We start from the raw sequence: 25645 nt of genomic DNA on the forward strand, positions 1-25645 counted from the left end.
TGTACAAAAAAGGACTATGGTGGAGTTTCATGGCACAATGTAAGTAACATTCATGACCAATCCTATAAGACTGAGCTCTGTTTTTCTGTCATTACAGCCTGGCGCAGCCATTCCCTGACCTAACACCTGCTCTCTTATTTTCCCTTGTTTACACTGAAACAGTCAACTGTTTTTGTTCAGTCTCCACCCCGGGAATATCTGTTCCTTCCTTTCATCTGTGTGTTTAAAGTGCCATGTTTACGCAGTCTCTTCTTATGGTAATGTAACTTTATGAATACTAGTTTTTCATTAATATGATTAAAGCCTTAAACCTTTAAACGTAGCTAAATGTAGACTATATAAAACCAAGTTTGCAGACTGTCAAAATTAAACACTTTATATACGAGGAAAGAGCAAACATACTGTCACTGTATAGTACAATTTATTATAGTTCGCACTTTTGACAGGTAATATAAAAACTCCTGAGCCTTAAGAAACAAGACCGCAGTAAAACACCACATTAGAATGAGGTCTTTTGGGAGGGGAAAAAACCACAGCATTTCATTTCCACTGTAGCAAATAGAAAACAGCATGGCTTACATCTGGAGAGTTCAGGTAGCTAAAATGGAGTGTTTGAGGGTAGGATGCACAAGGCTGAACAAGGCACACACACAAGTTAGGTAGCTTCTAGAAAGACAAATTCACCATTTCCCCGTTGCACAGAACACTGGATATCAAAAGTAGTAAGAGGCAAAAACATCAAAAGAAATAAAGCTTTAAAAAGTGATTCAAACAAAACCATATAATGAACATTAATTCATAAGTACAGAAGTGAACACTTTGGCACATGGAAAAGTGCAAAAAAAAAAAAAAAAACACTAAAACAACTATTTAGACTCATCCAATTAATACAGAAATGTATCCAACTTAAACCAGTCCCTGGTAGGACCTTGACAGATTTAGGCTGTCTGCTATGCATGAGCTGAAAGCAAACTGGGACTGCAAGTCAACTTTGCCAAAAGATTATGACCATACATGTGCACCATTCAACTGAAAGGTTCCATCTCTGCACTTCACAAGCACGAAACAAAACTAGCCCAACTGCCTTTCCTGCCAATTAAGCAGCTATTGTACATGAAATATGTGCCTCTGGAGAAAGGGGAAAAGCAAGTGGCTGACATGTACTGCACCATGCCAGAAGGCGTGTACAGAACTCAGCCCACAACCATCAATATGCCTGTAACACACAGAATACATCTGAACTGGCGCATAACACCTGACAGATGTGATTCACTAGTTGGATGATGGCAAAGTTACACATTGCAGCACCTAAGGTGGCACGGTGAACTCTAATGTCCTTTGAAACCAGAAAATGACAAAGGTGACAAAATAGAGTGGATCCTGAAATTCTGCCCTGTCTGATTTACCCAGAAGATGTGGTCTGGTGAATACCACGACTTTTTAAACTGTGTAATTGTTTCAGACCATTAATCTACAAGCTGAAATATTTAACTTTTGAATTTGTGCTTTTTTTTAGCTGCTGATGTGTTGGGTAGGTCTGGATCCATTTGGAAAATAAATCACTAAAAAGATACTGAGTACAATATTTTTATGCAATGTGCAGAAAAAATTACCATGAAAGCGCTAAATAAAACAGCGTCAGATTTTATTCAAGTTTCATTGCACTTCCGTTTTCATGTTTTGAAATGTCATGATCTGAGGAAATGGTTATTTTCCATAATGAATCAAATCAAAATACTGAGCACAAACTAAATTTCGCTTTACAGAATACAGTAGTACCTCGGTTCTCAAACTTAATCCGTTCAGGACTCCGGATCAATTCCTAAAAAGTTTGAGTTCTGATCGAATTTTTACCATAAGAAATAATGGAAAACCAATGAATTGGTTCCCGGCCCCCCAAAATTACACCTAAATGTTTTTTTTTTTTTTTAAGCATTTAAAAACAAAATGAACAGGATAAAACAAGAGCAGCATTTTTTTTCTTAATGGCTTCCAAAACAATAAAGATCTTATCCCAACACCAGCCCTGTCCTGCCCCGATCATCCGCTCCTTCCGTGTGCTACGCCCCCTCGTTAACCTCGTGTGGGATCCCCATGTGATCAACTGTTTCTGGTTGTTGTCATTAGTCCTCTGTATTAAGTCCGCGTTTCAGTTTGTTTCCCCAGTCCGGTCATTGGGTGCGTTCGACTTGCTTATAGCGCTGGCTTAAAGCAATGCATTACGGTTAGATGCAGTGCGACCTCTCACCCGGCTGCACAAACTGGAACCGCCTCCATGACGACACACCTTTGCCCTTATTGGCTGAAGAGTTTAGTTACACGCATGACGTTTGTATCCCAGGCAGTTCCGATGCGTAATCTATTTCTCCCGAATATCACGTAAAGCAGTGAGAACTGGTTTTCAGTTAATTTACCTGGTAAAATAAAGTTTAAATAAATGACATAAATGCTCTAATAGTACACGTAAGTTAGTGGTTTATTTATTGTTAGTTACTGTAATGTTGCGCTGCTTTATTTGGTTAATTGTCCAGTCTGTGAAGAAGGCATTCAAGTAAGAATTGCATTGTAGTATGACTCATTTCCTGGCGCGTACTCGATATTCAAACTGGTTTGTTCGACTTTAAAGAAATTCGAGTTCTAGTGAGTTCGAGAACCGAGGTACCACTGTATTGTGAAAATAAGTGTATTATAACAGTATATAGAAGAATAATTCTTCCTATCCACTTGGAAATTAGGCAATTTAAAATCAACGGATTATATAAATGAGATGTGGTCATCTTAATTTCTAGCAGAACAAAGTACTGTAAAAAAAATAAAAATCAGTAAAAGTCTGTACCACTGTACCATTATGATCATTTTCTATATAAACGTGTCTCGTTGAGTAGAGCACCTGTATCATACTGGAGGCACTCAAGAACAGCTGATTGCCTCGACCTTAAAAGGAGCACAACCATGGCATGTACCACGTGCGATAATGCAGCCATCTTTTGGGAATGTGAAGGGACCAATTACAAAAAGGCAGTCCAATTCCCTCATCTCGCCCTTAGCCCTTACGTTGGTCCGTGTAACATACAGCCTCCACCTCATTCCGTTCTATGTACAGTAACAACATTACACAAGTAGCCACACTAATACATTTGGCACTAGGGGGCAACACCTGTGATTGGGCTGGATTTAGGGTCGGACGGTTGAGAGGGACGCTATTAAAAAAACAGGAAGTGCTTCATCGAGTCCAGTTTTTTGGCTATGGGCCAAAGATCTGGCTGTGCCGGTCAAGCAGGATTCGTGTGAAGTTGTTAATGGGTCCGATAGCACTCAGAGTCATGGCAGCGTCCCGGCCCCACATAAGGTTTGGCCCAAACACGACAGCCAGGTTCATGTTGTTCATCTTGTTCACCTCACTCTGTGCAGACACCTGGATATGGGAAGAAGGCCAATATATATATATATATATATATATATATATACGCACAGCAGTGGGAATTCAGCATACTCAGCGCAGTTTGTATGTCTGTAATGCAAGAGGACCTCCAATCCCTAACAGCCAGTGGTCACACAGCAGCTGTAACTGCATTCTCATGGTCCCCATCTGTGGGCCTGAGGAAATGTGAGGAATGCTTATCTGCTAACCAGATCTGCTCCATGTGATTGTCCACTGCTCAGTTCCACAGGTTATTTAAACAAGCCATCCTTAGACTTTTTCTGAACAAGCAGACAGAAGCAGAACCAGGTATTGGTTAAAATAACAGGTTGAAAATGCAAACATTAAAGGATTCTGATTCCTAATTAGTCCTGCAACCAACTACCTGACAGGTAGGTAATGAAAGGTAAAAAAAAAAATTTAAAAGCTGTTACTAAGACCCCATAATATTCCACCTTTTTTGCAAGGGAAAAAGGTCATGATACTTTACAAAGGTCACATGCAAGTCAGGAATCATGTACTGGAGCTGCAAAGCAAGTAGATCATCAACCAAGTCCAGCATGTTTCATTCTGGACATCTAGCTGCTGCCTGTCCATTACGTGTGTAAGACATGGTAAGTCATGTATTCACTTTGAGGAAGCCAAGAGGTAAGTGACAGTTCTTCAGTTATAGGGCTATGAAAATGTACAGCAACTGTCCCGCATGGAGAGTTCATACCTGTACCAGAAATTGTATAAGGAACTTGAGAGCTGTGTAGTTCTCCTTGGGCAGCGTCTTCAGCAGGTCACAGATCACGCTAGCCTGAGAACTGTTCTCCACATCTGAACGTTGGAAAACAAGACAAATGATAATGATTGAAGTCACCTGACAAACTGCATTGCAACAATATGCAGGGTTACACTTTGAAAACATCCAATGAATTTTAAGTTGAGAAAAGTAAAACAATCTAAAAAATGTCATGGCACTATGGAAATGAATAATTCATATCAACTGAGATTAACCATTGTGTGTTATGTACGGAAGCCCGTTTTTGGCATCTGGAGTAGGAGAAAAAAAAAAACACATTTATCTCAGAATTCTGACTATTTCTTGTAATTCTGTGTTATTTTCTAACAACCAGCAAGTACTGGGAGCCATCACTTCTGTTCCTGCTTTAATAGTTCAATGCAGTGGTAGCTTAATGGTTAGGGGAGCACACTTGTAATTGAAAGATTGCAGGATCGAATCCCCGACCAGCAGGGCACCACTGAGGTGCCCTGAGCAAGGTACCACCCCCAAGCACTGCTCCCCGGGTGCTGAATTAGCTGCCCCCTGCTATGTCACATATGGGTTAAACGCAGAGAACACATTTCGTTGTTGTGCACTGTGTGCTGTGGTATGTCAACAATGACAACTAATCACTAAAAATGCAAAGTATGTACAGTAGCAGACAGGACCGAAGGTTACAACGTCTGGCCTGTGCAGGTGTTTTAATACTTCCAATTGTGTGTGTGAATGGTAACCTGCAATGATAATTACCCTGTAAACGTTAACCAGACTGGCATCACAAGAATAACTGAATCACTCAAACCAAAGCAATGAAGGCAGGGCTAGTGCCACCCTGTTTTATTGGTTTCATAATATAGTGAGCTAACATGAAATCCAAAATACTTGCCAGCAGGATGCATTGTGAATACTTTGTGTTTGAGATATATTCCTAAATAGCATCCTACAGAGGAGGTGACACTGCCTGACTGGCAAACAACAGGCCAGGTTTAAAAAACCTTACTGGAGAAGTTGACTACATCATTGTACAGCTGGTATGTGAGGATAGGTTCAGGCAGCTCCCTGAGGAACGTCTTGAGGATGACAGCAGCAAGATGGACATCGGCCAGCTCATGTAAGTCAACAACCTCTCCTGCATGACAAGAGCAGAGTGAATTAGGACTAGACAGATATATACGTATATATGTTAATTTAGAAAGTTATATACCCCATCTTGGCAAATTTAATGGAGTTACGATAAGCCACATCTACAAAATGGTATATAAATGAGTTTATGAAAGAAAATCCTCTAGACTAACCTTTCAGATGTGACTTTTCAAAGATGCAAATGTGCATGTCCAATAAATTAAAAATTGTTTAAATAATCGCAAAAATTAATTAATTGATTGATTGATTCTGTGGCAGAATTTCAAATTTCGCGGCAGCGCGCAAGTTGGATAATGGTAAACAGAAGGGTCAGCTGACCAAAAACATTGGAAATAAAAAAATATTCTCAGTCGTTTCTTGTTAAAATACACCACACATCTAACACAAAAAAATACAAATATTAAGTTTTGAAAGCATTTTTCTTATGCACAAATAGCTGTTCGTGTGCACGTTTTCGATAGGAGCTGAGGGTTAGGAGTTGGAGCATCATCAGCTGTATGCTCACGCTAACTTTGTGGGACTCGCAAACCCACTCTGAATAGATCAGGTCCCTATCTTAGGGACTTACTGTGTCGTCACTTTCCACTGTGGCATGTTTGCAGCTGTAAGTTACTCACCTGAATTATATCTGTTCTGTATGCTTTTCACAAGGGTCACGTTGGCAGCTCTGCGGAAGATTCCCTCTATTTGTAGGCCTGGCACATTGCAGGGGGAGAAGGTGTAAAGGCAATGGGCAGGGAGACAGTGACTGGGGCTGCATATGGACGTCCCACCACATTCACAGCCGAACTTAATATCATCTCTCTGTGTGAAAGCGTGTGCGATGGTGCGGCAAACTCACCACACTCCTTTAAGAAAGCAACTGTCTCTTGCATCACCAGTGGAATCCCCTCTTTATCCGCATTCCTCTCACTCAGCCTTCACCCGGGAAACATACACGTCAACAAAACAGTCCAAATCCACCTCAGTCGTACAAGGAGACAGTGGGACTCAAGCCCAGCCAGGCCGGAGCCCGAAACTGAACAGACACTCACAGAGAGAGAGGGACTCCAAACTGCTGGTGAGGAAGAGGGGCCGAGGGTGTGGCAAGCTGAGAGCCCTGATTGGCTGGCTTCAGTGAGGCTCTGATCTTCTCGTCATACCTAGTAAGAGTCGGAGGAAAATCTTAAACTGAAGACAGAACAACTGAAATTACACATAAGATACAAACATCCAAGCCAAAGTTGTATTCTCAATGCCGTACAACAACAAAAAAAAACGTAGTACTAGGTTTTTTTTAACCATTAAAAATAATTAAATTATTGTGGTTCTACAAATGCAAATACATGAGTGCTCTGAGATATGTGGACTTTGCTTTCCAGGATAATGCCCATTACGTATTGTGAATCTACCCATCTATCAATCCACCTTATATTCCTTCATCCAGTACCAGGTTGTGGGAGGAAGGGTGCGGGTGTGTGTGAAGTGACAGTGCAACCCACTGAGCCCCCTGACTTAGAAAACAGAAGCTTCAGAATTAGGTCTAACAAAACTTGGCAATAACAAAGCAGGTTCTTACTGTCTGACAACGTCCGGTATCACCAACTGCTCACACTTAACGATGTCTTGAAGCTCACTCAGGTAGTTGACATAGTTGATCTTGCGTCCAAACTTAAAACTGTTAAAGAAAAAGTATGCTATTTGGCTGATTCTGGGTGCGAGGGAATATAATTTCTTACAAGAAATGCTCAGTCTGGCAGTTCATTGGAAAAGTCGATAATTTAACTTTAGTTTTGGCAGAAGAATGGACAGACCTGACTGCATGTGTGCCCATACTTTCATTTCATTCATACTTTCATTTTCATTCATTTCAGGACTGTGCTGGATTGGGTACCTGATCAATGGCTTGAAGAGGAAAAACAGGGTCCTGATTAACATGGTTGGGTGCACGATATACAGAGCCTTGATGTTCTTCTTATATCTGCATCAGGGATTGAATGCTTAGTGTGCTACTCTTTTTATGCCAAATTAAAAAAGACAATAATAATATAGCTAAAAATTGTTAAACACATCCTGCTCGCATTTGCTGCTAAATTATTACAACTCCACAAATATGGATAATGGTACAAAAGGCATTTTTGACTAATACAATTTAACATGCATCCTCCTGTAGTACCCTTGTGTGATATCCAACAGGAAATGAAGTAATCTTACTTCCTGTCAAATTCCCGGTAAGCATCTTTGAGCCAGCCTAATGAGGGCTTGTTCTCTTTGGTGAGGCCGTAGTGAAAGTAGATGAGAGTGTAATCACTCTCCACATACTGGTCCAGAGTGTGCTTCAGATAGCTAAAAGGGAGTCGGACAGAGGGTTACACAGGATGAGCTTTAGCACACATCTGGCGTTTTCCCATGACAATGAACAACTTTTCCATGAATACCACTTCAACATCTCCAACGTTTCAACGTATTTTACTCAAAAAGTATGCATAGGGCTCTCAAAATAGACAGGAAGAGCAAGGTGACATACAATGCAAATTCAAAATGCTTAGTGGAACTCTGTAGTTCCTCAAGATCAACATTAAAGTGAATGACATGGAAGAACAGATTTGAGTGACCGAGAGGGTCAATTTCATGTATACCAAACACCCACTTCAGCAGGCTGTGGTGGTTCAGCTCATGGCAAGGGGGCATACGGCAGGCATTGAACAGGATGACCTTCCTGCCATAGTTATCATCACCTTTGCACAAAACAGAAATACGGTATAAGCAGCAAGGCCTAGCGCACCGTAGCCAGTACTCAAAGGAGACCACATTCCAACCTTATATATCTCCATTTAGCAAAGTGGCTAACCCCTCTATGTCAATAGTATAATATATAACTGTATGATACAGGATATGTTCCTTTCCTTTAAAATCTTCATTCATTATACACTCACCTAAAGGATTATTAGGAACACCATACTAATACGGTGTTTGACCCCCTTTCGCCTTCAGAACTGCCTTAATTCTACATGGCATTGATTCAACAAGGTGCTGAAAGCATTCTTTAGAAATGTTGGCCCATATTGATAGGATAGCATCTTGCAGTTGATGGAGATTTGTGGGATGCACATCCAGGGCACGAAGCTCCCGTTCCACCACATCCCAAAGATGCTCTATTGGGTTGAGATCTGGTGACTGTGGGGGCCATTTTAGTACAGTAAACTTATTGTCATGTTCAAGAAACCAATTTGAAATAATTCGAGCTTTGTGACATGGTGCATTATCCTGCTGGAAGTAGTCATCAGAGGATGGGTACATGGTGGTCATAAAGGGATGGACATGGTCAGAAACAATGCTCAGGTAGGCCGTGGCATTTAAACGATGCCCAATTGGCACTAAGGGGCCTAAAGTGTGCCAAGAAAACATCCTCCACACCATTACACCACCACCACCACCAGCCTGCACAGTGGTAACAAGGCATGATGGATCCATGTTCTCATTCTATTTACGCCAAATTCTGACTCTACCATTTGAATGTCTCAACAGAAATCGAGACTCATCAGACCAGGCAACATTTTTCCAGTCTTCAACTGTCCAATTTTGGTGAGCTCGTGCAAATTGTAGCCTCTTTTTCCTATTTGTAGTGGAGATGAGTGGTACCCGGTGGGGTCTTCTGCTGTTGTAGCCCATCCGCCTCAAAGTTGCGCGTGTTGTGGCTTCACAAATGCTTTGCTGCATACCTCGGTTGTAACGAGTGGTTATTTCAGTCAAAGTTGCTCTTCTATCAGCTTGAATCAGTCGGCCCATTATCCTCTGACCTCTAGCATCAACAAGGCATTTTCGCCCACAGGACTGCCGCATACTGGATGTTTTTCCCTTTGCACACCATTCTTTGTAAACCCTAGAAATGGTTGTGCGTGAAAATCCCAGTAACTGAGCAGATTGTGAAATACTCAGACCGGCCCCTCTGGCACCAAGAACCATGCCACGCTCAAAATTGCTTAAATCACCTTTCTTTCCCATTCTGACATTCAGTTTGGAGTTCAGGAGATTGTCTTGACCAGAACCACACCCCTAAATGCATTGAAGCAACTGCCATGTGATTGGTTGATTAGATAATTGAATTAATGAGAAATTGAACAGGTGTTCCTAATAATCCTTTAGGTGAGTGTAGATTCCTGTCATGCTCCATACGTGGAACCATTAGGACTGGGGTGGCCATTGCAGAGGCAGTCTTTCTGACATTGCGCTCCTCTGTGAAGCAGCGGTTGTCAGTGAGCATTGTTAAACCGAAGCAACGTTTTAATTACACAAGGCGAGTAATTTATTTCTGTTTGTCCAGGAAGCAGTGCCATGAGGTTCCCATTTACTCCAGCCCTTCCTCATTTTTAAATAACCATGCAGCAATTCATCAGAAACATCAGAAGTATATGTAATAAGAGCATGACGGCACTCATTAAGAAGGTGTTTCTGTCCTCTGAACTACTGGATCTTTTTTTGTTTAACACATAATGCTCTGTACACTCCAGGCACTGTAGTGTGTGAAAAGCCGTTTCTGAGATGCTGGAAACATCAAGTCTGGCACCAATACAACTAACCAACCATAACAACGCAATAAAACTCACTTAAAACACACCTACTGCCCGTTTTAAAGCCCTGATGAACAGTAACCGAACCCCATGACCCAGTGTGCATGCTGCATCGACTGAGTTGCAGTCATGTGACTGCTTGTGGGAACACACTGCAGGCATTAATTATAACTCTTACCTAATACACTGTCCACTGAGTGTAGACACACACACGTACACAGGCACACACACACACATAGACACACACTGCGACTTTACCTGCCACCTCCACAATTTGGTGTCTGGCAATATCGTAGTAAGGGTCGTCCCACTGTAGCAATGCACTGCCCCCTTGTTCACTGGAGATGTTGTTTTCTGTGTCGGATAACAATGCATAGCATCTTACAGTGCTTACGACATCTTACGGCAACTGAAATCAAGCATATCACTTTACTCGCTGCTCCTCTCACAGCTTAACACCACACCTAAAGCCATGACGTGGTCGTAAGGCCTGGATCAAACCATGACTCCGTGAGTCACCCTCACGTCAGGCACAGCCCGTACATCACAGTCAGGCTCACCCAGAGCACTCACTCTCATGCTACTCACTCCTCCCTACGAAAAACTACCACAGACTTTATGTCTTACACTGTGCTTATTGTTTCCTTTACTCACAGAACACAATAACTTGTTATCTTGCTCTCACTACCCTATGGCTTTTGGTAAAATCTTGACAAATTCTGTGTTTCACTGCATCACCACTAACTCCTCATTTCCAGGGCTGAGAGTCCTGATCTTACACGGATACTTAAAACAAAAGCTAAGCAAGGCAGTAATTATTACATCATAGGCAGAACATTTTGCAGGCAACCAGCTACCAATATAGCATTAAAAGACAAAGTGAGACATTTTTAAAACACTATTATGCTGTTCTTCCCCATTATCTATGAGATACTGTACAGCAGTGACCCTGTGGAGAACGTACTGGACGTGCTCCTGTCTTCCGATTCCTCTCGGAGCCATTCCTCAGCTGACAGCTTCAGCTGGTCCAAGTTCCCCTCTTCCTTCAGGTCATCTGTGAGGTCAACTAGTAGGTCTGAAGCCATTACCCACAATGCCACTCTGAAGTGGCACACACGTGGGCAATACCTGTGCCAGAAAAACCTATGTTGTAATATTAAACACTTAATTAGTGGAATTTGCAATGCGATAAACCACAGCAAGATGACAATCATATAACCCTAAGGCATGTCATATGCCAAAGGTTAATAGGTACTAACATTAAGTTAGAATTATTTTAGTATAATTAATTTAATTTAGTATTAATTTAGATAAAATTAGTATTAATTTCATGGAACATGAACATGCTTTTGTTATCAATTTTGAAACACATTAGTCATCCCCACATCAACATATGGAGAAGGGCAGCATCATTTGATTGTTCTTGTCAATAGTCTCAGGACTACAGGTGTTTATGTCATAATATTGCCATAAACATTTGTGTATGACGTATAGCAGAAAATCCACATATGTCCATAAAGCTCAAGTTTAATTTTCGGTAATGGGAAGCGGTGTTACTCAGAATAAAAAACCTATTATATATTAAGTATTTATCAACAAAGATATATCAAGCTAAAACGGAATAAAAGTCATTTTGCATTTAAAAACCGAGCACAGCAGAAACACGTATATGTATATAATGTCTGGATGAGAATATGCAACTCACTAAAATGCCTGTAATACTGTGATCCAATGGCATTTCTCGGGGCACGTTTGAGCTCGCTTGGTATGTTATCAGGCATAAAAATCACATGCAATACTACATACTAATTTATTTTTTCTCGTTTATTTCCAAAAGATACCTTTAGTCGTTATAAACGGCAAGTTATCCATCTTGCCCTAATAAGCTTAATACGCATATGCTGGAAAAAAATCGCCCTACACTCTGATCGAGCACCATCTCACGCGTTAACCAGCAACACACTATCTCCCTTTATTAATAACCCACATAAACAAGCACGACAGCCAGGGTTACATAACTCTTTCTTAAAACTCATTACATGCAACATGTCAGTAGTACTAAAAACAAAAACGATGGACCACTACCTTAAATGATTTTCAAAGCTGCAATTTCATTTAGATACATATTTGTTATAGAAGCTACATCGATATTAACCGAGGTCCCAAAGAATGTACTTCATGTACGACGGACCCCTATATCGCAGAAATGCAACGTATTTTTCCTATCACTGAAATTATGAGTTATCTGGCTGTATTATTATTATTATTATTATTATTATTATTATTATTATTATTATTATTGATTGATTGATTAGTGTTACCAAGACGACACCGACAAAGAGCTTTGGTCTTCATATTAGGGCTGACCAATAGCTGAAAGAGCAATCATACCGTGTACACGTCGGAAACGCCAGACGACCGTCAGTTCTGTTAAAAGGCGCTATTAAAATACAAGTTATAACAGGACGAGGTGACGCGGGGATGCGGCTGCGCCGGAGCAGACTACAGCGATCCGGGTTAGGGCAGCTAGCACCGTCCCTGAGGCGCCTGCCCTCACAGAGCTTCGTGTAGGTGCTTCGCGTGTGATGCGCGGCCGAAACACGCCGGTCTTACGGGCGATTTACATACATATATACATACATACATACATACATACATATACTCATATATAAGCCGCTGGGTAGCCGTGCGGGGCTGCAGCTAACCAAGTAAGCACCAGGCACACTGTCAAAAAACCAAAATACACCTTTTTACGATGAACTTGTCCCTGTTAGCGACGACAGCACGGACAAGCAGAACAAAAGAACAGCAGAAAAACACACAGCAACATCAGTATTGAAAGAAAAGAATATATAAATATAAAATACCTCGTAATATACTTGAGCGCGAGAGCGAGCTACAGCGTCTATCCCGAGCGCCACACGCAAACATCCGTTGGGGGGCGGATGTGGAGCTTCGGGCAGGGCGGGGCAGGAAGGCCGCGTGTGTGTGTGTGTGTGTGTGTGTGTGTGTGTGTGTGTGTGCTCGCGCACGCGCAAACGCACACAGACACACACACACGTTTTGAATTCATATCTTTATGGGTACTCTACATTCATTTCTGTGGGAAAAACCGTAATCACAGCGATGATACTTTTGATCCATACCCAGCCCTAATTTTAACCATAAGTAACCAAACAAAATACAGGACTTTTGGCATTTTTAGTTTTTTGATTAACATTCACACATTTCTTAATATAAAATTTAAGTTTATATTGTAGGGACCTGAAATATGTGCCTACAAGTGAAAAACAGAATTTACCATATTGCGGTACAAACCCACACACACACAGACATCATAGATAGATAGATAGATAGATAGATAGATGCACTTTATTGATATCGAATCTGCACGTGTAAAAAGGGAGTTTAAGTTTATGTGAGAGGGTGTATATAGATCTATTTGTTTTGTGTATACGCACCCAGATACAGATTTGTACTTTGACACGTCTAGAAATGACAACTTTTTAATATATTTATAGTCCTATTTACAATTATAAATTGTACCATTATTTGGGGGCAAGCCATGCTCTTTGATCATCACGCAGACACCTAATCACTTAATTCATGTACTTAACAGGGCACATGCTTGATGTCATATGACAGATCATGAATACAGTACATCAAGGACAGCAACAATTACTCTAAACTTTATTTATTACCCTAAAGAGCAAAACATTTAACTGAAGAAAAACATATTAATCAATATCAGTGGAAGAACCTTCGATGACTTTCTTTAGCCACCTCATCATGCGAAATACATGGGTATAAAATCCGTATTTTCCATCCCTGTCGCAACCTTCTCCCCATGAGACGATTCCTATCTGGTACCACCGGTTGTCGTCTGGATTCTAGGGGGGGAATCACATTCATTCAGGACAAAATTACTAAAGCAGCACATCTTTAGGTTTGGCTAAATGCTTAGTCCATACTCACGTAAAGACCAGTCTGTAACCATGAAACTGAAGAAATGTTGAATTCTCTCCAGTTATGCTATTTGATGCTTCACAAATTATATAATTGTGCACTTTTGAACAGCTTTATTACAGCAACACAGTATCAATGACTAAAATATCAAGGTTAAGAAATATATTTTACCTTCATAACAAATGGACCTCCGCTGTCCCCTTCACAGGCATCACCTCTAGTAGAGTCTTCTGGTTTGTATCCTGTCATGTGGAGAGCAGCTATCATGTGTGCTTTCGCCCATATTTGAATCAGTGCAGCAATAGACGGAGCAGGTATTGTGCTGTTGAATGACATTTCCAAGCACATATCTTTAGCAAACAGGCATCCATATCCAATTACCTGCACAGAACATGTTGTCTGTGATGGGGATGTTGGTGGAGGCCCTACAGGTGTCCTGTTCCACTATGGGTAGGTGGATCTGTTGCAGGATGGAGGGCAGTGAATGTTGGTCGGGGTTCCATGTCTCCTTCAGGTTTCCCCAGCCAGTCACCCGACCCTTGTATCCAGAAAATAACAACCTGGATGCAGAAAGAAAACTCTGTGTCTCAAGAGGACACTTTGCTGATGGTTTCTTCTGTGTTTTGCATACATCTTGATTGTTACTCTTTTTTTTCCAAATGGAAATTGATGTCTGGATAAATATGTATGAGCAATTACAGAATTTCTGAGTGGTATTGTCATTACTGAACAATCTTAATAGATTATTGTCAAATATGCAATAATATGAATAATAACATAATAAAGAATTGTGGAAACAGGGTCTTTGGACATTAAATGCACAAAAAAATAAAAAATAAAACGCAAAACACCTGTCCTGTCAGCTGTGATTTCACCTGCATTTGTAGTAATAATGCCGGTGGATTCTTTAGTTTATCTTACGTTCTTGTAATTCCCTTGTTTGGAAGACAGATGGGGTGGATTTGCGGTGTGAAGCTAACAGGCTTCTTCATGTGTAACAGAGCAATGTCTCTATTCAGGTTCTTCTGCCAGTTGTATTTCGGGTGGACGATTATCCTGTCGATGGCTACGATTTTTTCTATGCCTCGCTCAAACCTGTGTGTCGAAGGGGGAACATAAGGTCAAAAGTGTGAAAAACAGGTTTGCAACATTCATTAGTCGCCTGACCTGGTACTAGAATGATGTTCCCTTTTCCTTACCCCCGTCTGGACACACCAGTGTCGCAGCTCCCTTCTACTCACTTGGTGCGGGAATGTTTGCCAAGGCGTACGAGAATGTCATCTGTGGTGTAGTTCTTGCCCCAGGCCGGGTACAGGATGCAGTGGGCTGCAGTGAGGACCCACTGAGAACTGATCAGACTGGCTCCACACAGAAGTTCCTGGGGACTTTTCTTATACAGCATCACCTGCCTGTCAATCAGACCAAAAGTCATCACTGGCCATACATACTGTAACACACCTTCTCAAAAATTAAACCCACAACCATTTTGGGATGCTAATAAAGCAAAGGCCTATGAAAATGAATTTGCATACATGCTAACTAAATATCAAAAAGTCTTTTAGTGGAAAAGCAAAATTACTTCAGATGATGTCATTTCTTACCATGGTGCGCTGCCAACCTCTGCATCCAAGCCTTTTACGATTCGGGTTCCTCCGTAAGATTCCAGAAGTTCCTTTTCATTTTGATCCTGTTTAGTTTCCTTTTCAAACATAGGCCGTTCTCCACACTCTGAAAATCATGTCCGACCACAAAATAATAAATATTTCCTAAGTGTAGCTATAAGTAAATATGTAACATTGCAAAAACACAGAACATTGAAAATGAGTATAAAGTATAAAGTATATAAAAGAGGACCAAGTGCATTTCAGGTTTAGTAACATAATCTTTCTAAAAATGTATCTCTTTTTGCTATGGTTTATTAAAGATCCTCTATCTTCTTACCTAATTCTCCATCACCAAAACTGCTGGCGTCAAAGAAGGCTTTGCGAGGTCCAGAATCAAAAGTCCTTTTTTGCCCTACAGCCTCCTCGTCAAAATTGTTTAGGGGATCATCTGTTTTTCCAGTAAAATCAAACATGGTTTACTAAGAATGCTATAGAAAAGATCATCATAAGTCAGAAAAAAGCTTGATATTGATTAAAACATGTGACCAACTCTATAAATTATTGAGATGTCTTATGAGATATGCCATTTAATCTGTAATTTAAAGATGACGTCTCATCCAACTATCAGGATCTGGTATTTTTAAGCAAATATGATTTTACCACACATATCCAGATCGCAATAATCCATAGTGACATTGGGGTAATCCACAAAGCACCAGGGTCCCTCAAAGTCGTCATCAGGGTTTCTGCAGTGGTTCTGCACCAGTGTTACTTCTCGGATGAAGTCTGCCTTGGCTTTGAGGGTGACAGCTTTTGGGGACGTCCAAGGAAGACATTTGAAGCCTCTCTTAGTGACAGAGAGGGTTCCTGTGTAGTCCAGGCCGTTATTTCTAATGCATTCCTTCTTGGTGGGTGTTTTTGACTCTGTAGCAGGCTTGGATGGCAATGGAACAAAGGGAAGCCCTGTGGAAAACGACACACGTGGATATTTTCTCAGGCATTCAATTTGCCGTAAAGTTTTCTGGTAAATATCTTAATGACCAGGCCCATTGACATGCGCCCTGGGATGATCTTAATTATCTTAAACATCTAAATAATGTGCTCTTCCCTTCCTGCCCATTCATCTTTTAATTACAAAACCAACAACGTCTTTCCTGAGGTTTTCCTGAATGACATGCTGCAATGTGAAATGGATAAATGTTTTATTTTTTCTCTTAGTAAATAGAAATGAAATTATGCTTTATTTGCTATTTAGTACAAGGACTATGGAATGTTTCTTCTTGTACATCCATCCTCATACAGAGTTAACAGTGAAGCTTGGGGTCAGGCTATTTTCAGGAGTTAGGGCCTTTGTTCAAAGGCCGAGCAGGGACTTAACTGTTGTGTTGTGTATGGGATTCAAACTGGTGTCCTTCTGTTCACAGGCAGAGAGGCCTTAGTCAATGAGCGGCCCCCACACCCAAGTGATAAAAGTAAGAGTTAAACTGAGCAGTATTTCCCAACTTGGTCCTCAGGAACCCACAGACAGTCCACGTTTTTTGCTCCCTCCCAGACCGTGTTTACGTTTTTGTTCTCTCCCAGCTCCCAGTAAAACTGTCTGTGTCAACTGTCTATGGGTCCCCGAGGACTGGATTGGGAAACACTGTAATCAAAGGTGGATTAGAGCTGCCTACCACATTTGGGAACATGGCACTTCTCTTTCCTAACAGTGGGATCCCGAGTGAAGCACCACGGTCCCTCGGGGCTCTTGTCAGGGTTCCTGCAGTGGTTCTGCGTCAGGCTCGCATCCAGTGAAACGTTGAACTCCCTTGAGACACAGACCGACAGAAACGTGGCATCAGAAGACTGTCCTAAAGGGTCAGCAGTGACGTCTACGCGGGTCCCAAAACATACGTGATTTTGTGTGGGAAATTACTTTTCCAGTACTGACAGGTCTTCCCTGATACTGTCACTGCAGAATTTCCCCTGTAATTCACTCCAATTCCCATTATGCAAGTTCCTGAGAAAATAAACAAACAAACAAATAAATAAATAATATATATATATATATATGGCCAATATCAAGCTGTTTTGAGACAATATCAGGAATTAGTATTTCAGCACTAAATGCAGAAAAGGATTTAAGGCATCTTGATGTCTCAACGAGTAGCGATACTGCCACGCACTTTCAGGGAGGGGCTCAGAAACACACCCCCATTCTGTCTTGGGCTTCCTCTAAGTTGCCCGTAAAGTACGATTGTGTGTGAACATTTGCCTTGAGTCCATGGTCAGGATAAGATATTAGAACAGGGCTCTTCAAATACGACCCTCGATTCCAAATCCAGGCCTTGTTTTCAGTTCTCCCAGGTAGTTAGTTTAATAATTACTGATTCTGATTGGTCAGAGGCTTCACACCTGGCTCAGAGGTAAAGGAATGCTGGGAAATCAGCAATGCTCGGACCTGGAGGACCGTGACTTGAACAACCCTGGATTAGAAGATGGAAGCATGGACAGTATCTTGATTAGAGGAACAGTTATTACTGAAAAAATGTTTACCATTGGAATCCAAACACGCTCTGAGTACACTTAAACTTTCTTTGCTCCTCAGCATTTTGGTGCCTGTACAAACTGATAAAAAAAACATATTTGCAAGTCATTCATGATAAAAAAAGAAGAATGACATGCCGTATATATATATTGCAGAACCCAAATACCCTCGTGATCATGCCATTAGTGCCAAAGCATTCCAAACTTTTCTTAATTGTACTTTGTTCCTGGTCCCACTGCAACTATTTACATTTGATGTTGAAACTACTGCCCAAGCACTTTGCACTTTTCATTGAAAATGCTTTGTTCACATGAGATCCTTCCTTACCTTCGTATGTGTGCCAAAACGCTCTCTGAATGAAAAAGAAATGCATGTAAAATAGATTTGATTAATTTTTTTGGTCAGTGAATATTTTAAAGACTCTTGGATTAACAGCTATTCATTAAGCAAGAATGTTTCCAGATTATAATGAGAGCAGCAGGGAATTTAAGATGTTAGACTGAAATGCATGATATCTTGGTCCGTCACCAAGGTCGGAGCTACTTGCAAAGTTCATTCTCTCACCGCAGTGTCAGTGTTCTCATACACCTCGCGCGCTTCCTCATAGTTGCAGACCTCCTCAATGCACTCTCTCTCCAAGTTCCCCGGCTTGACTTCCTCTAGCAATGTATTGGCTCGCCTTGGTCGGATGAAGACTTGAGAGGCCGATTTGGGATCGAGAAATACTAACAGCCAGTGTGAAAACAATTCCATTTAATCAGAAATGCAGTGTCAGTTCATTACTGCTTACAAAAATATATGAGCAGTAAACAATAACAGTATTTTTAAGCAAGTTAGAGGATGGGAAGTGAGTGGACATGCTAACAAGCCACTGAATAATATAAAACATCACAACAAAGTAAGAAAGTACTCTTCATATTTACAGTCGCTTTCCTCAAGTTCAACTAAATGACTATACACCTCACTGTATGACTGCTGCACTGTAAGGTATTTGTTAAGTAAGAAATAGAATTTCTTGGAAAATGGATGCCATTTTTGCCCTGAAAAGTCAAGGACAAAGATACAACTTACCTTTTTCACCAACTGTGGCATGAAAGAAAGCAGACAGAAGGGCACAGAGGACAGAAACTGCTATTCTGCTCATCATGTCTGATGACTGGATCCTGACTGAACCACTGCCTGCCTAAAACCCCACCTCAAATCTTCACCAAACACCCCCTCCCCCGAAGCACACTTTACATGCGCCTTTCTGGTTAATATTGAATTACTATTGAACCACAGTCCCCCCTAAAGGTGCACAATGTCTAAACTGATGAGGGTCTGTACACCCTATCCAGCTGGGATGCTTACCAAAGAGAATCCCATGAAGTTCTACAATAGAGAGTTCACCCTTACCATCAGAATCAAGGACGTTCACACACAGGCACAGAAGCCTGGGTCATTTAACTCTTTGAGTATTATCTGAAAGCTATAAATCATTGTCTCCTTTCATTGTCTTGACGAGTGACAACAAATTGTCAGATTCAAAATCATATGAATTCATATGAATTCCTGATACAACAATGGACACACCTCAAAATAAATATCTTCACGAATAACAGCTGCACTCTCGAACCTTGTGCAACTTTGAAGTAAATATGGAAAAGTAAACAGGGCTTTGTACCTGAGATAAGATGCAATTTGAAGACTCCTCATCAAGGAAAAAATAAGGGGAAGTTTCTGCAAGTAGTAGAAATGGCTGACATGCTGATTATGACAGAATCATCTTGAAGAAAACTTTTAAATAGCTTTTAATTAGCCAACCCAAAACAGGAGAAATTTAAGGAGAATCTGAAGTATAGTTTTGTGAATTTACTTATTTTTTTTGGAATTACATGTATCCAACCATATATTGATTCAGGTGTGTGGTGGTTCAACAAATATTTGTTTGAAGAAGTGGATAACAAGCAGGGTTCATGACAAAGAGTTATTTGTAATTCAACAGGGCTGGAATACACCATTAGCAAAATATCTTTCTGTAACTGTTTTTTTTAACTGGGCAGTACAGTAAAAAGTTATTTATAACACAAATCACCAGGACACCATTCTTTTTGAACACTACATGGCACAGAAATGTAGATGTTTTCAACACTTTAGCCCATTCTACTGTCCCTTTAAGAGGGGAGCGTGGAAAGAACATTTGGTACACATGCAGTGATGAAACAAGGTCCATCAAACTTCACTGTCAATATTTGTCAGAATGTTAAACTCAAAATTTAAGTAGAGAAAACAGAAAGCATGAGGTATTTGGCTTTCTTAAATTTGAGAATGTGATTTAAACAACCTCTTTGTAATTTTGGGGGGAAAAAAACTCCAGTAAGGTAGCTTCACCATCTATGATATTTTTTGAAAGATTTAATCAACAGTGAAACAAACAGCATAAGTATATGTATAAGATCAACAATGGAACAGTTCATTAACTTCCTGTTTCAATTTCCACAGTCTCGGCGACTGAGCTTAACCCGTCATCTCCATGTAATATCATCACATTGCCATGAGTTCTTTGTTCTTCTACAATGACACATTTGTCAGTGGCATCAGAGATGATGATCTCGATCACATCCTCACTCATCTGCATGGCCTCCTGGTCCTGATCTTGGCTAGAGGACCCCATGACCTCATGCATGACATGATCCTGGGAGAGGGACACGCCGTCATGGAAGGGCCCTGTGGTGCTCATTAACACCTCACCTGAGCTGGGTACCAGGGCCAGGTTATCCATAGCCTGCACGTAGACTACCGTCTGCTCTTCTTGAAATAGGGTTCTGTCCTCAGGCTCCACCTGTCGCCTTATGCTGGTCTTCCTCCCAGATTTCCTGGGACGGCCCTTCACTGGGATGCCATGACCAGACTCTAAGGTCATCAAGGCACTGGCTAACTCTCCGGCTGCCTTCTCCTCCTTCCTCCTGTGTGCCTGCTGGTGACGGACCAGGCTCTGCATCAGCGCATAGCCAGCTCCACACGTTTGGCACTTGTAGGGCTTCTCCTCCAAGTGTGACTTCTGGTGACGTCGCAGTTTGGTGGCCAAAGTGTAGCCTTTTCCACAAACGTCGCATTTGTACGGTCGCTCCCCGGTATGCAGGCGCTCATGCGCCCGCAGCGTATGGGGGTCGCGTAAGGCTTTGCCGCAGATGGGGCACAGGTAGGCCTCGCCAGTGTGTGAGATGAGGTGCCTACGGAGCTCGGGCACCTGGGAGAAGTACTGATCGCAGTGGTCGCATTTGTATGGCTTTTCCCCCGTGTGGATGCGCAGGTGGCCTAGCAGGTTACCCCGTTGCCGGAACGTTTTACCGCAGTAGGGGCAGGCGTAGGGACGCTCACCCGTATGCAGTCGCATGTGGTTCCGGAGGGAGCCAGAGTTAGCTAACTCCTTCCCACACACGGAGCACTTGGACTTGGCCACCTTCACGTTTGCCTCCTTGGCCCGGTGGGCTTCCCGGTGGATGCGCAGCGATGGCCGACGAGCGAAGGCCTTGCCGCAGATGTCACAGACGAAGGGCCTCTCGCCCGTGTGGAGCACCTCGTGCTCCTTCAGGTCACGCTTCAGGCCGTAACTCTTGTCACACTGCTGGCACTTGAAGGGCCGCTCCCCTTTGTGCATCAGGAGATGTGCACGAAAACTCTCCTGCGAACTGTAGTTCTTGCCGCACTCCGTGCACAGGTATGGCTTGTAGTCCGAGTGAGTAAACTTATGCTTCTTTAAGTGGCACAACTGGAAGAAGCTTTTGTTGCACTCGTTACATTTGTACCGTCTCTCTCTAGTGTCAAAATGGAACGTGTCTTGGATGGGAGTCAAACTACCTTGTGAAGCTCCCAGGTTCCCAGTACAAACGTCCTTAAGAACATTGTCTGTTTTCTCCTCCAAATGATGAAACCCCTTCTGTTCTCCTTCAGTTTCTTCAAGGCTAGATTGTTCATTTTCATCCCCGATTGATGGAAGTGCTGTAGCTTCTGGACAGGGACTTGGCTCTTTTCCCTGTTGCCCCAGGACTCTCATTTTCCGCTCCTGTAGACGTTTCTGGATCCGACTTACGATGTTGTGCATCTTTCTGGGCTTGGCAGCCAGACGCGAGCTGGCCCGCGGAGCTGGCTGTCTTTGCTCCAGGCCTGTGTGCACAGCAACCTTCTGTTCCATCCCAGAGTCGGACATCTGCTCCATCAGACGAGCCCCTTCACCTTGAGTCAATAGGGACAACTGTGGAAGAGCATCAAGCTCATTACTCATTCTATGCATTTCATCCTTGGCGCTTTTCCCAGCATTTCTGGGGCCACGATGTTCAGGTTTCCTAAAAGTCTTTTTCACAGAGAAGATCTCAGATTTTTTTCTTCTAGTTTGAACCTGTGAAGTTTTTTTCTTCTCCCCATCTACTGTATGTATTGAAGTATCTGCAGGGTCTGAACTCACAAGGTCCTCAGTGGGATGTCCATTAAGATCTGTTGAAGAAAAATAACATTAATATTGAACAAAAAACATGCCTTATGAAGATCAATTTCAGTAGTATTTACGTTCCTAACATTTGTATTTATGATGGTCATTTATATGGATTACTGTATATTGCTAATTTTGACATCGTGACGACAACAGCTAGATAGGTAGCTAACATCATCGTTAATCATGAGTATAAAGTGAATAGTTTGATTCTTGTTGACACCAACATTTTTGCCTCTCTAACAACAATCCACATAAATAAGATCAAAACATTAAACTATTTACTGATGTCTCAATAAAGAAATGTTTCTAATTGTTGTGCTAAGGTTGTTATTTTAGGAATATTTTGTAAAGTAGTTTCTGAGAAAATGCATTTTTTCACGCTCCTGAAATAACGGATTTTTGGAGATATGCTTTTTCATCAGAGAGATGATATGCTGATATAATTTTTACATAAGTTGCCAATTAAAACAACTAATGACATATCTTGTGGAAAGTGTAATATGGCAATATATTGCATAACTGAAGTTGTACTACACAATTTTAAAGACAGCAGGAGTCTTTCTGGTACTTTCTACTGAGGCAGCAGTTTTATGCTTGACTGACCTAATCATAACAGATCCAGATCCATTAATTTGCATCAATGTGAAATATTGCATCACTTCCCTGTTCTTGGATACTACGAATACTGTCAGTTTCTTACGTGCTTGTAAAGAACTGATATCTTTAGCCTGCCGCTCTTGCTCCTCTGCAGTCTTCTCCTGGATTTGGATGGCTTCTCTATCGAGAAGCGGGTCTGGCATTGTGGTTTCCATCTTCTGGGTGCCACCTTCCTCTTCCATCAGCTTAGCAAGTCTCTGCTGGTCCTCCAACCAGAGAAGGAGCTCTGTACCTGGGCTGATGTCTTTGCAAACCCTGAAGCAAAGTCTGCCACCTGCAGTATGGATGCTCACGTTCCTTTCTTCCTTATTATTTGCAATGCAAGCAAACCTGAAGGAACCCATGCAGATCAAGTTGTACAATTAGTGGCAAAAACTACAGCATGTCATAAAGTATTCAAAATACTAAGCCTATTGTCATCGAACTTATTATTAAAATATGGTTTTTCCATTAAAAGATTTTACAACCGAGTATAGCACAGACATACTTCATCCAATAACTCCTGTTGCCAGGACTCCCCCATGTTGTAGACTGACTTAAATCCTCCATTCTGCCCTAAGGAAGATGATAAATATGTTCACAGTCTGCATCACATGTCATAAAAATGCCACAAAATTAAATTATAAAAACCATCTACGGGTAATCAATTTTATAAAGTGCACATTTTAAAGGTGCAGTTTTATACAGTTGGGAAACTGATCATTTACAATGCAGAAATAGGAAGATAATTTCTAGGCAAATATTAATACCGCAGATAATATATTTTCCCTGTGAACTATGGCAGTATCAAGCTTTGCAATACCATATTTTTCAAAGGATAATAAAATATACCTTTTTCTTGTCCCCATGACCTAAAGACCTGAGCTGGACATCCACGTGCCCCAAGAAGGCCCCTTTCTGCAGGGCCCGCCCCACGCACCAAAGCCCCAGGCGGCCGTCCTCCGTCAGTGACGGGCCCACCGTCAGCCCGCGCGGCACCGCCTGTAAGATGCTGTGCAGGGATGCTTGGGTTTGCGCTGAATAATCGGGATATTTCAGCGCCTTCTGGATCGCTGAGTCCACTAAATAGGAAGCAGAAAATAAATTTATGTGTACTCTTTTTACATAAGTATACGGAGAGCTTTTTTATGTCGTGAGCACAAAACTATAAAGTTTGAAGACATAATAAACTAAGGTATTAAAAGATCGAATGCACCACAGTGGTCAAGTTTTGACTAACAGTCACCGCAGTCTCTGGCACAGCAAAAACAGTGTTAAAGCGTGACCAGCCCAAACAATTATTACTTAATAACGCATACACACCATTTTACATAAACCGTAAAAGGCTCGATCGGCATGATGCGTTAAATGATCTCAAACGGTTTCATCTCAGTTTTGCCTGTGGGAGGTTCACAGTACACAAGTATAGGAAACTCAGCGAGCGATCGAGATGCTTAGCTGGCTAGCTGTCTAACGTTAGCAAAATAATGAGGTGCCATGCGATTATCCCATCCCTTCATATTTGCTGAAAACCTAATAAAACCGGACTGAGAGAGGATTCCCCATGTAATCCTACGCTATAAATTAATATGGAACTTTAACTTTCAATATCTCATCTAAAACACCAAATTGCATTTTAAGCATGTCTTCGGCAGTGCTAATGGCAAGCTAGCAGGAAAATTGCACTACTACCAAACGCCAATTTACGATATACTTCTATACAATCTCAAAAGTCTTCTAAAAAACCTCGAGATTATAAATTGAACTAACTCAGGGATAGGTTTTCTTCTACGACTTGGCCAAAGCAATGTCTTCTGGTTTCACCACTGAAACTCCGGGAAAACCATTCTCCAACCAACAAGATTCGCTGTCGGAGATGAATCGGTTGCAACATACGTCTTCCGTCGAGGAACATTTCCTATTGCGTAGTTTTCAGATAGGCAGCACTATTTCTTTAAACCTGATAACCAAATTGTTGAACCGTATGAAAATATGATTTGGTCGATTACAGTTAAATTACATTTTTTACTAAATATTACTATTTAAGATCAATTGGGAACTAAAAATCTAAACACCTGTTTTACTGCGGTCGATGTTTTGGTGACACCGAAGCATTGTTGTGAAGTATGATAATATCCGCTATATATTGGAAGCCGTTTTCAAGAAAACCGGCAATAAAGCTCATTCTGTTTTGTATGCATTTCTGAACGATAGGTATATTATTTTTAATGCTAAAAATTCCTTTAGCTTATATATTTTTAAGATAACATTGAGTAACAAACTGGAAAACGAAATTATAATTATTATAATTTAGAATTATAATTTTGAAAGACCACAAAACAAGAATTTAAAACAAAATATATTTAATATATCCGGTAATTATGACAAATATTGCCTTATTACTGACGACGAATCAACGAAGAAACTGAAGGCCGTCAGCCTAGAAATTCTGATGGGTTGATGAAATAAACAAGATGCTTCAACTTCACTGGCGAATGTTTGTTGCACAAAAAACTGTTCATATTCATTATTGGTTCAAGTCACCTCCCTTAGATGGA

General features: G+C 41.3%; 3 protein-coding genes across 5 annotated transcripts; all 3 read right to left on the reverse strand.

The window, feature by feature from the left end:
• Window positions 1-404: 404 nt before the first annotated feature.
• Window positions 405-12854, reverse strand: arhgap1 (Rho GTPase activating protein 1). Of its 2 annotated transcripts, none has more exons than XM_023839815.2 (13): window positions 12751-12854; window positions 10848-11011; window positions 10142-10237; window positions 7963-8050; window positions 7527-7658; window positions 7207-7293; window positions 6892-6990; window positions 6368-6475; window positions 6175-6251; window positions 5951-6028; window positions 5191-5319; window positions 4140-4243; window positions 405-3415 (listed from the first exon to the last, which is right to left on the reverse strand). In XM_023839815.2, the coding sequence occupies exons 2-13, from the start codon at window positions 10966-10968 to the stop codon at window positions 3245-3247; spliced, it is 1290 nt and encodes a 429-aa protein (XP_023695583.1). In that variant the 5' UTR covers window positions 10969-11011; window positions 12751-12854; the 3' UTR covers window positions 405-3244. The 2 variants fall into 2 exon arrangements, with proteins under 2 accessions (XP_023695583.1, XP_023695584.1); XM_023839816.2 differs by having other exon boundaries at window positions 10848-11026; window positions 12751-12852.
• A 519-nt stretch (window positions 12855-13373) lies between these two features.
• f2 (coagulation factor II (thrombin)) lies at window positions 13374-19607 on the reverse strand. The gene is made up of 14 exons (XM_023839820.2): window positions 19052-19607; window positions 18545-18705; window positions 18308-18332; window positions 17989-18060; window positions 17347-17452; window positions 17127-17260; window positions 16114-16416; window positions 15791-15901; window positions 15451-15577; window positions 15091-15258; window positions 14771-14944; window positions 14231-14409; window positions 14021-14091; window positions 13374-13773 (listed from the first exon to the last, which is right to left on the reverse strand). The coding sequence occupies exons 1-14, from the start codon at window positions 19125-19127 to the stop codon at window positions 13621-13623; spliced, it is 1860 nt and encodes a 619-aa protein (XP_023695588.1). The 5' UTR covers window positions 19128-19607; the 3' UTR covers window positions 13374-13620.
• A 734-nt stretch (window positions 19608-20341) lies between these two features.
• Window positions 20342-25017, reverse strand: znf408 (zinc finger protein 408). Of its 2 annotated transcripts, none has more exons than XM_023839817.2 (5): window positions 24858-25017; window positions 23940-24169; window positions 23596-23663; window positions 23152-23438; window positions 20342-22453 (listed from the first exon to the last, which is right to left on the reverse strand). In XM_023839817.2, the coding sequence occupies exons 1-5, from the start codon at window positions 25000-25002 to the stop codon at window positions 20436-20438; spliced, it is 2748 nt and encodes a 915-aa protein (XP_023695585.2). In that variant the 5' UTR covers window positions 25003-25017; the 3' UTR covers window positions 20342-20435. The 2 variants fall into 2 exon arrangements, with proteins under 2 accessions (XP_023695585.2, XP_023695586.2); XM_023839818.2 differs by lacking the exon at window positions 24858-25017 and adding an exon at window positions 24411-24847.
• Between the last annotated feature and the right edge of the window lie 628 nt (window positions 25018-25645).

The sequence above is a fragment of the Paramormyrops kingsleyae genome, chromosome 11, assembly GCF_048594095.1.
Source record: "Paramormyrops kingsleyae isolate MSU_618 chromosome 11, PKINGS_0.4, whole genome shotgun sequence".
NCBI lineage: Eukaryota > Metazoa > Chordata > Actinopteri > Osteoglossiformes > Mormyridae > Paramormyrops > Paramormyrops kingsleyae.

Coding starts and splice junctions, on each gene's coding strand:
- arhgap1 (XM_023839815.2), bottom strand. CDS start 10,968: ATGGCTTCAGACCTACTAGTTGACCTCACAGATGACCTGAAGGAAGAG. Junction 6,991..7,206: donor CTCTTCAAGCCATTGATCAG/GTACCCAATCCA, acceptor TTTCTTTAACAG/TTTTAAGTTTGGACGCAAGA. Junction 6,476..6,891: donor ATACCGGACGTTGTCAGACA/GTAAGAACCTGC, acceptor GACTCTTACTAG/GTATGACGAGAAGATCAGAG.
- znf408 (XM_023839817.2), bottom strand. CDS start 25,002: ATGTTCCTCGACGGAAGACGTATGTTGCAACCGATTCATCTCCGACAG. Junction 23,664..23,939: donor GTCATGGGGACAAGAAAAAG/GTATATTTTATT, acceptor CATCTTCCTTAG/GGCAGAATGGAGGATTTAAG. Junction 23,439..23,595: donor AACAGGAGTTATTGGATGAA/GTATGTCTGTGC, acceptor GGGTTCCTTCAG/GTTTGCTTGCATTGCAAATA.
- f2 (XM_023839820.2), bottom strand. CDS start 19,127: ATGATGAGCAGAATAGCAGTTTCTGTCCTCTGTGCCCTTCTGTCTGCT. Junction 18,706..19,051: donor TGCCACAGTTGGTGAAAAAG/GTAAGTTGTATC, acceptor ACTGGCTGTTAG/TATTTCTCGATCCCAAATCG. Junction 14,092..14,230: donor AGACAACATGTTCTGTGCAG/GTAATTGGATAT, acceptor TCCACATGACAG/GATACAAACCAGAAGACTCT.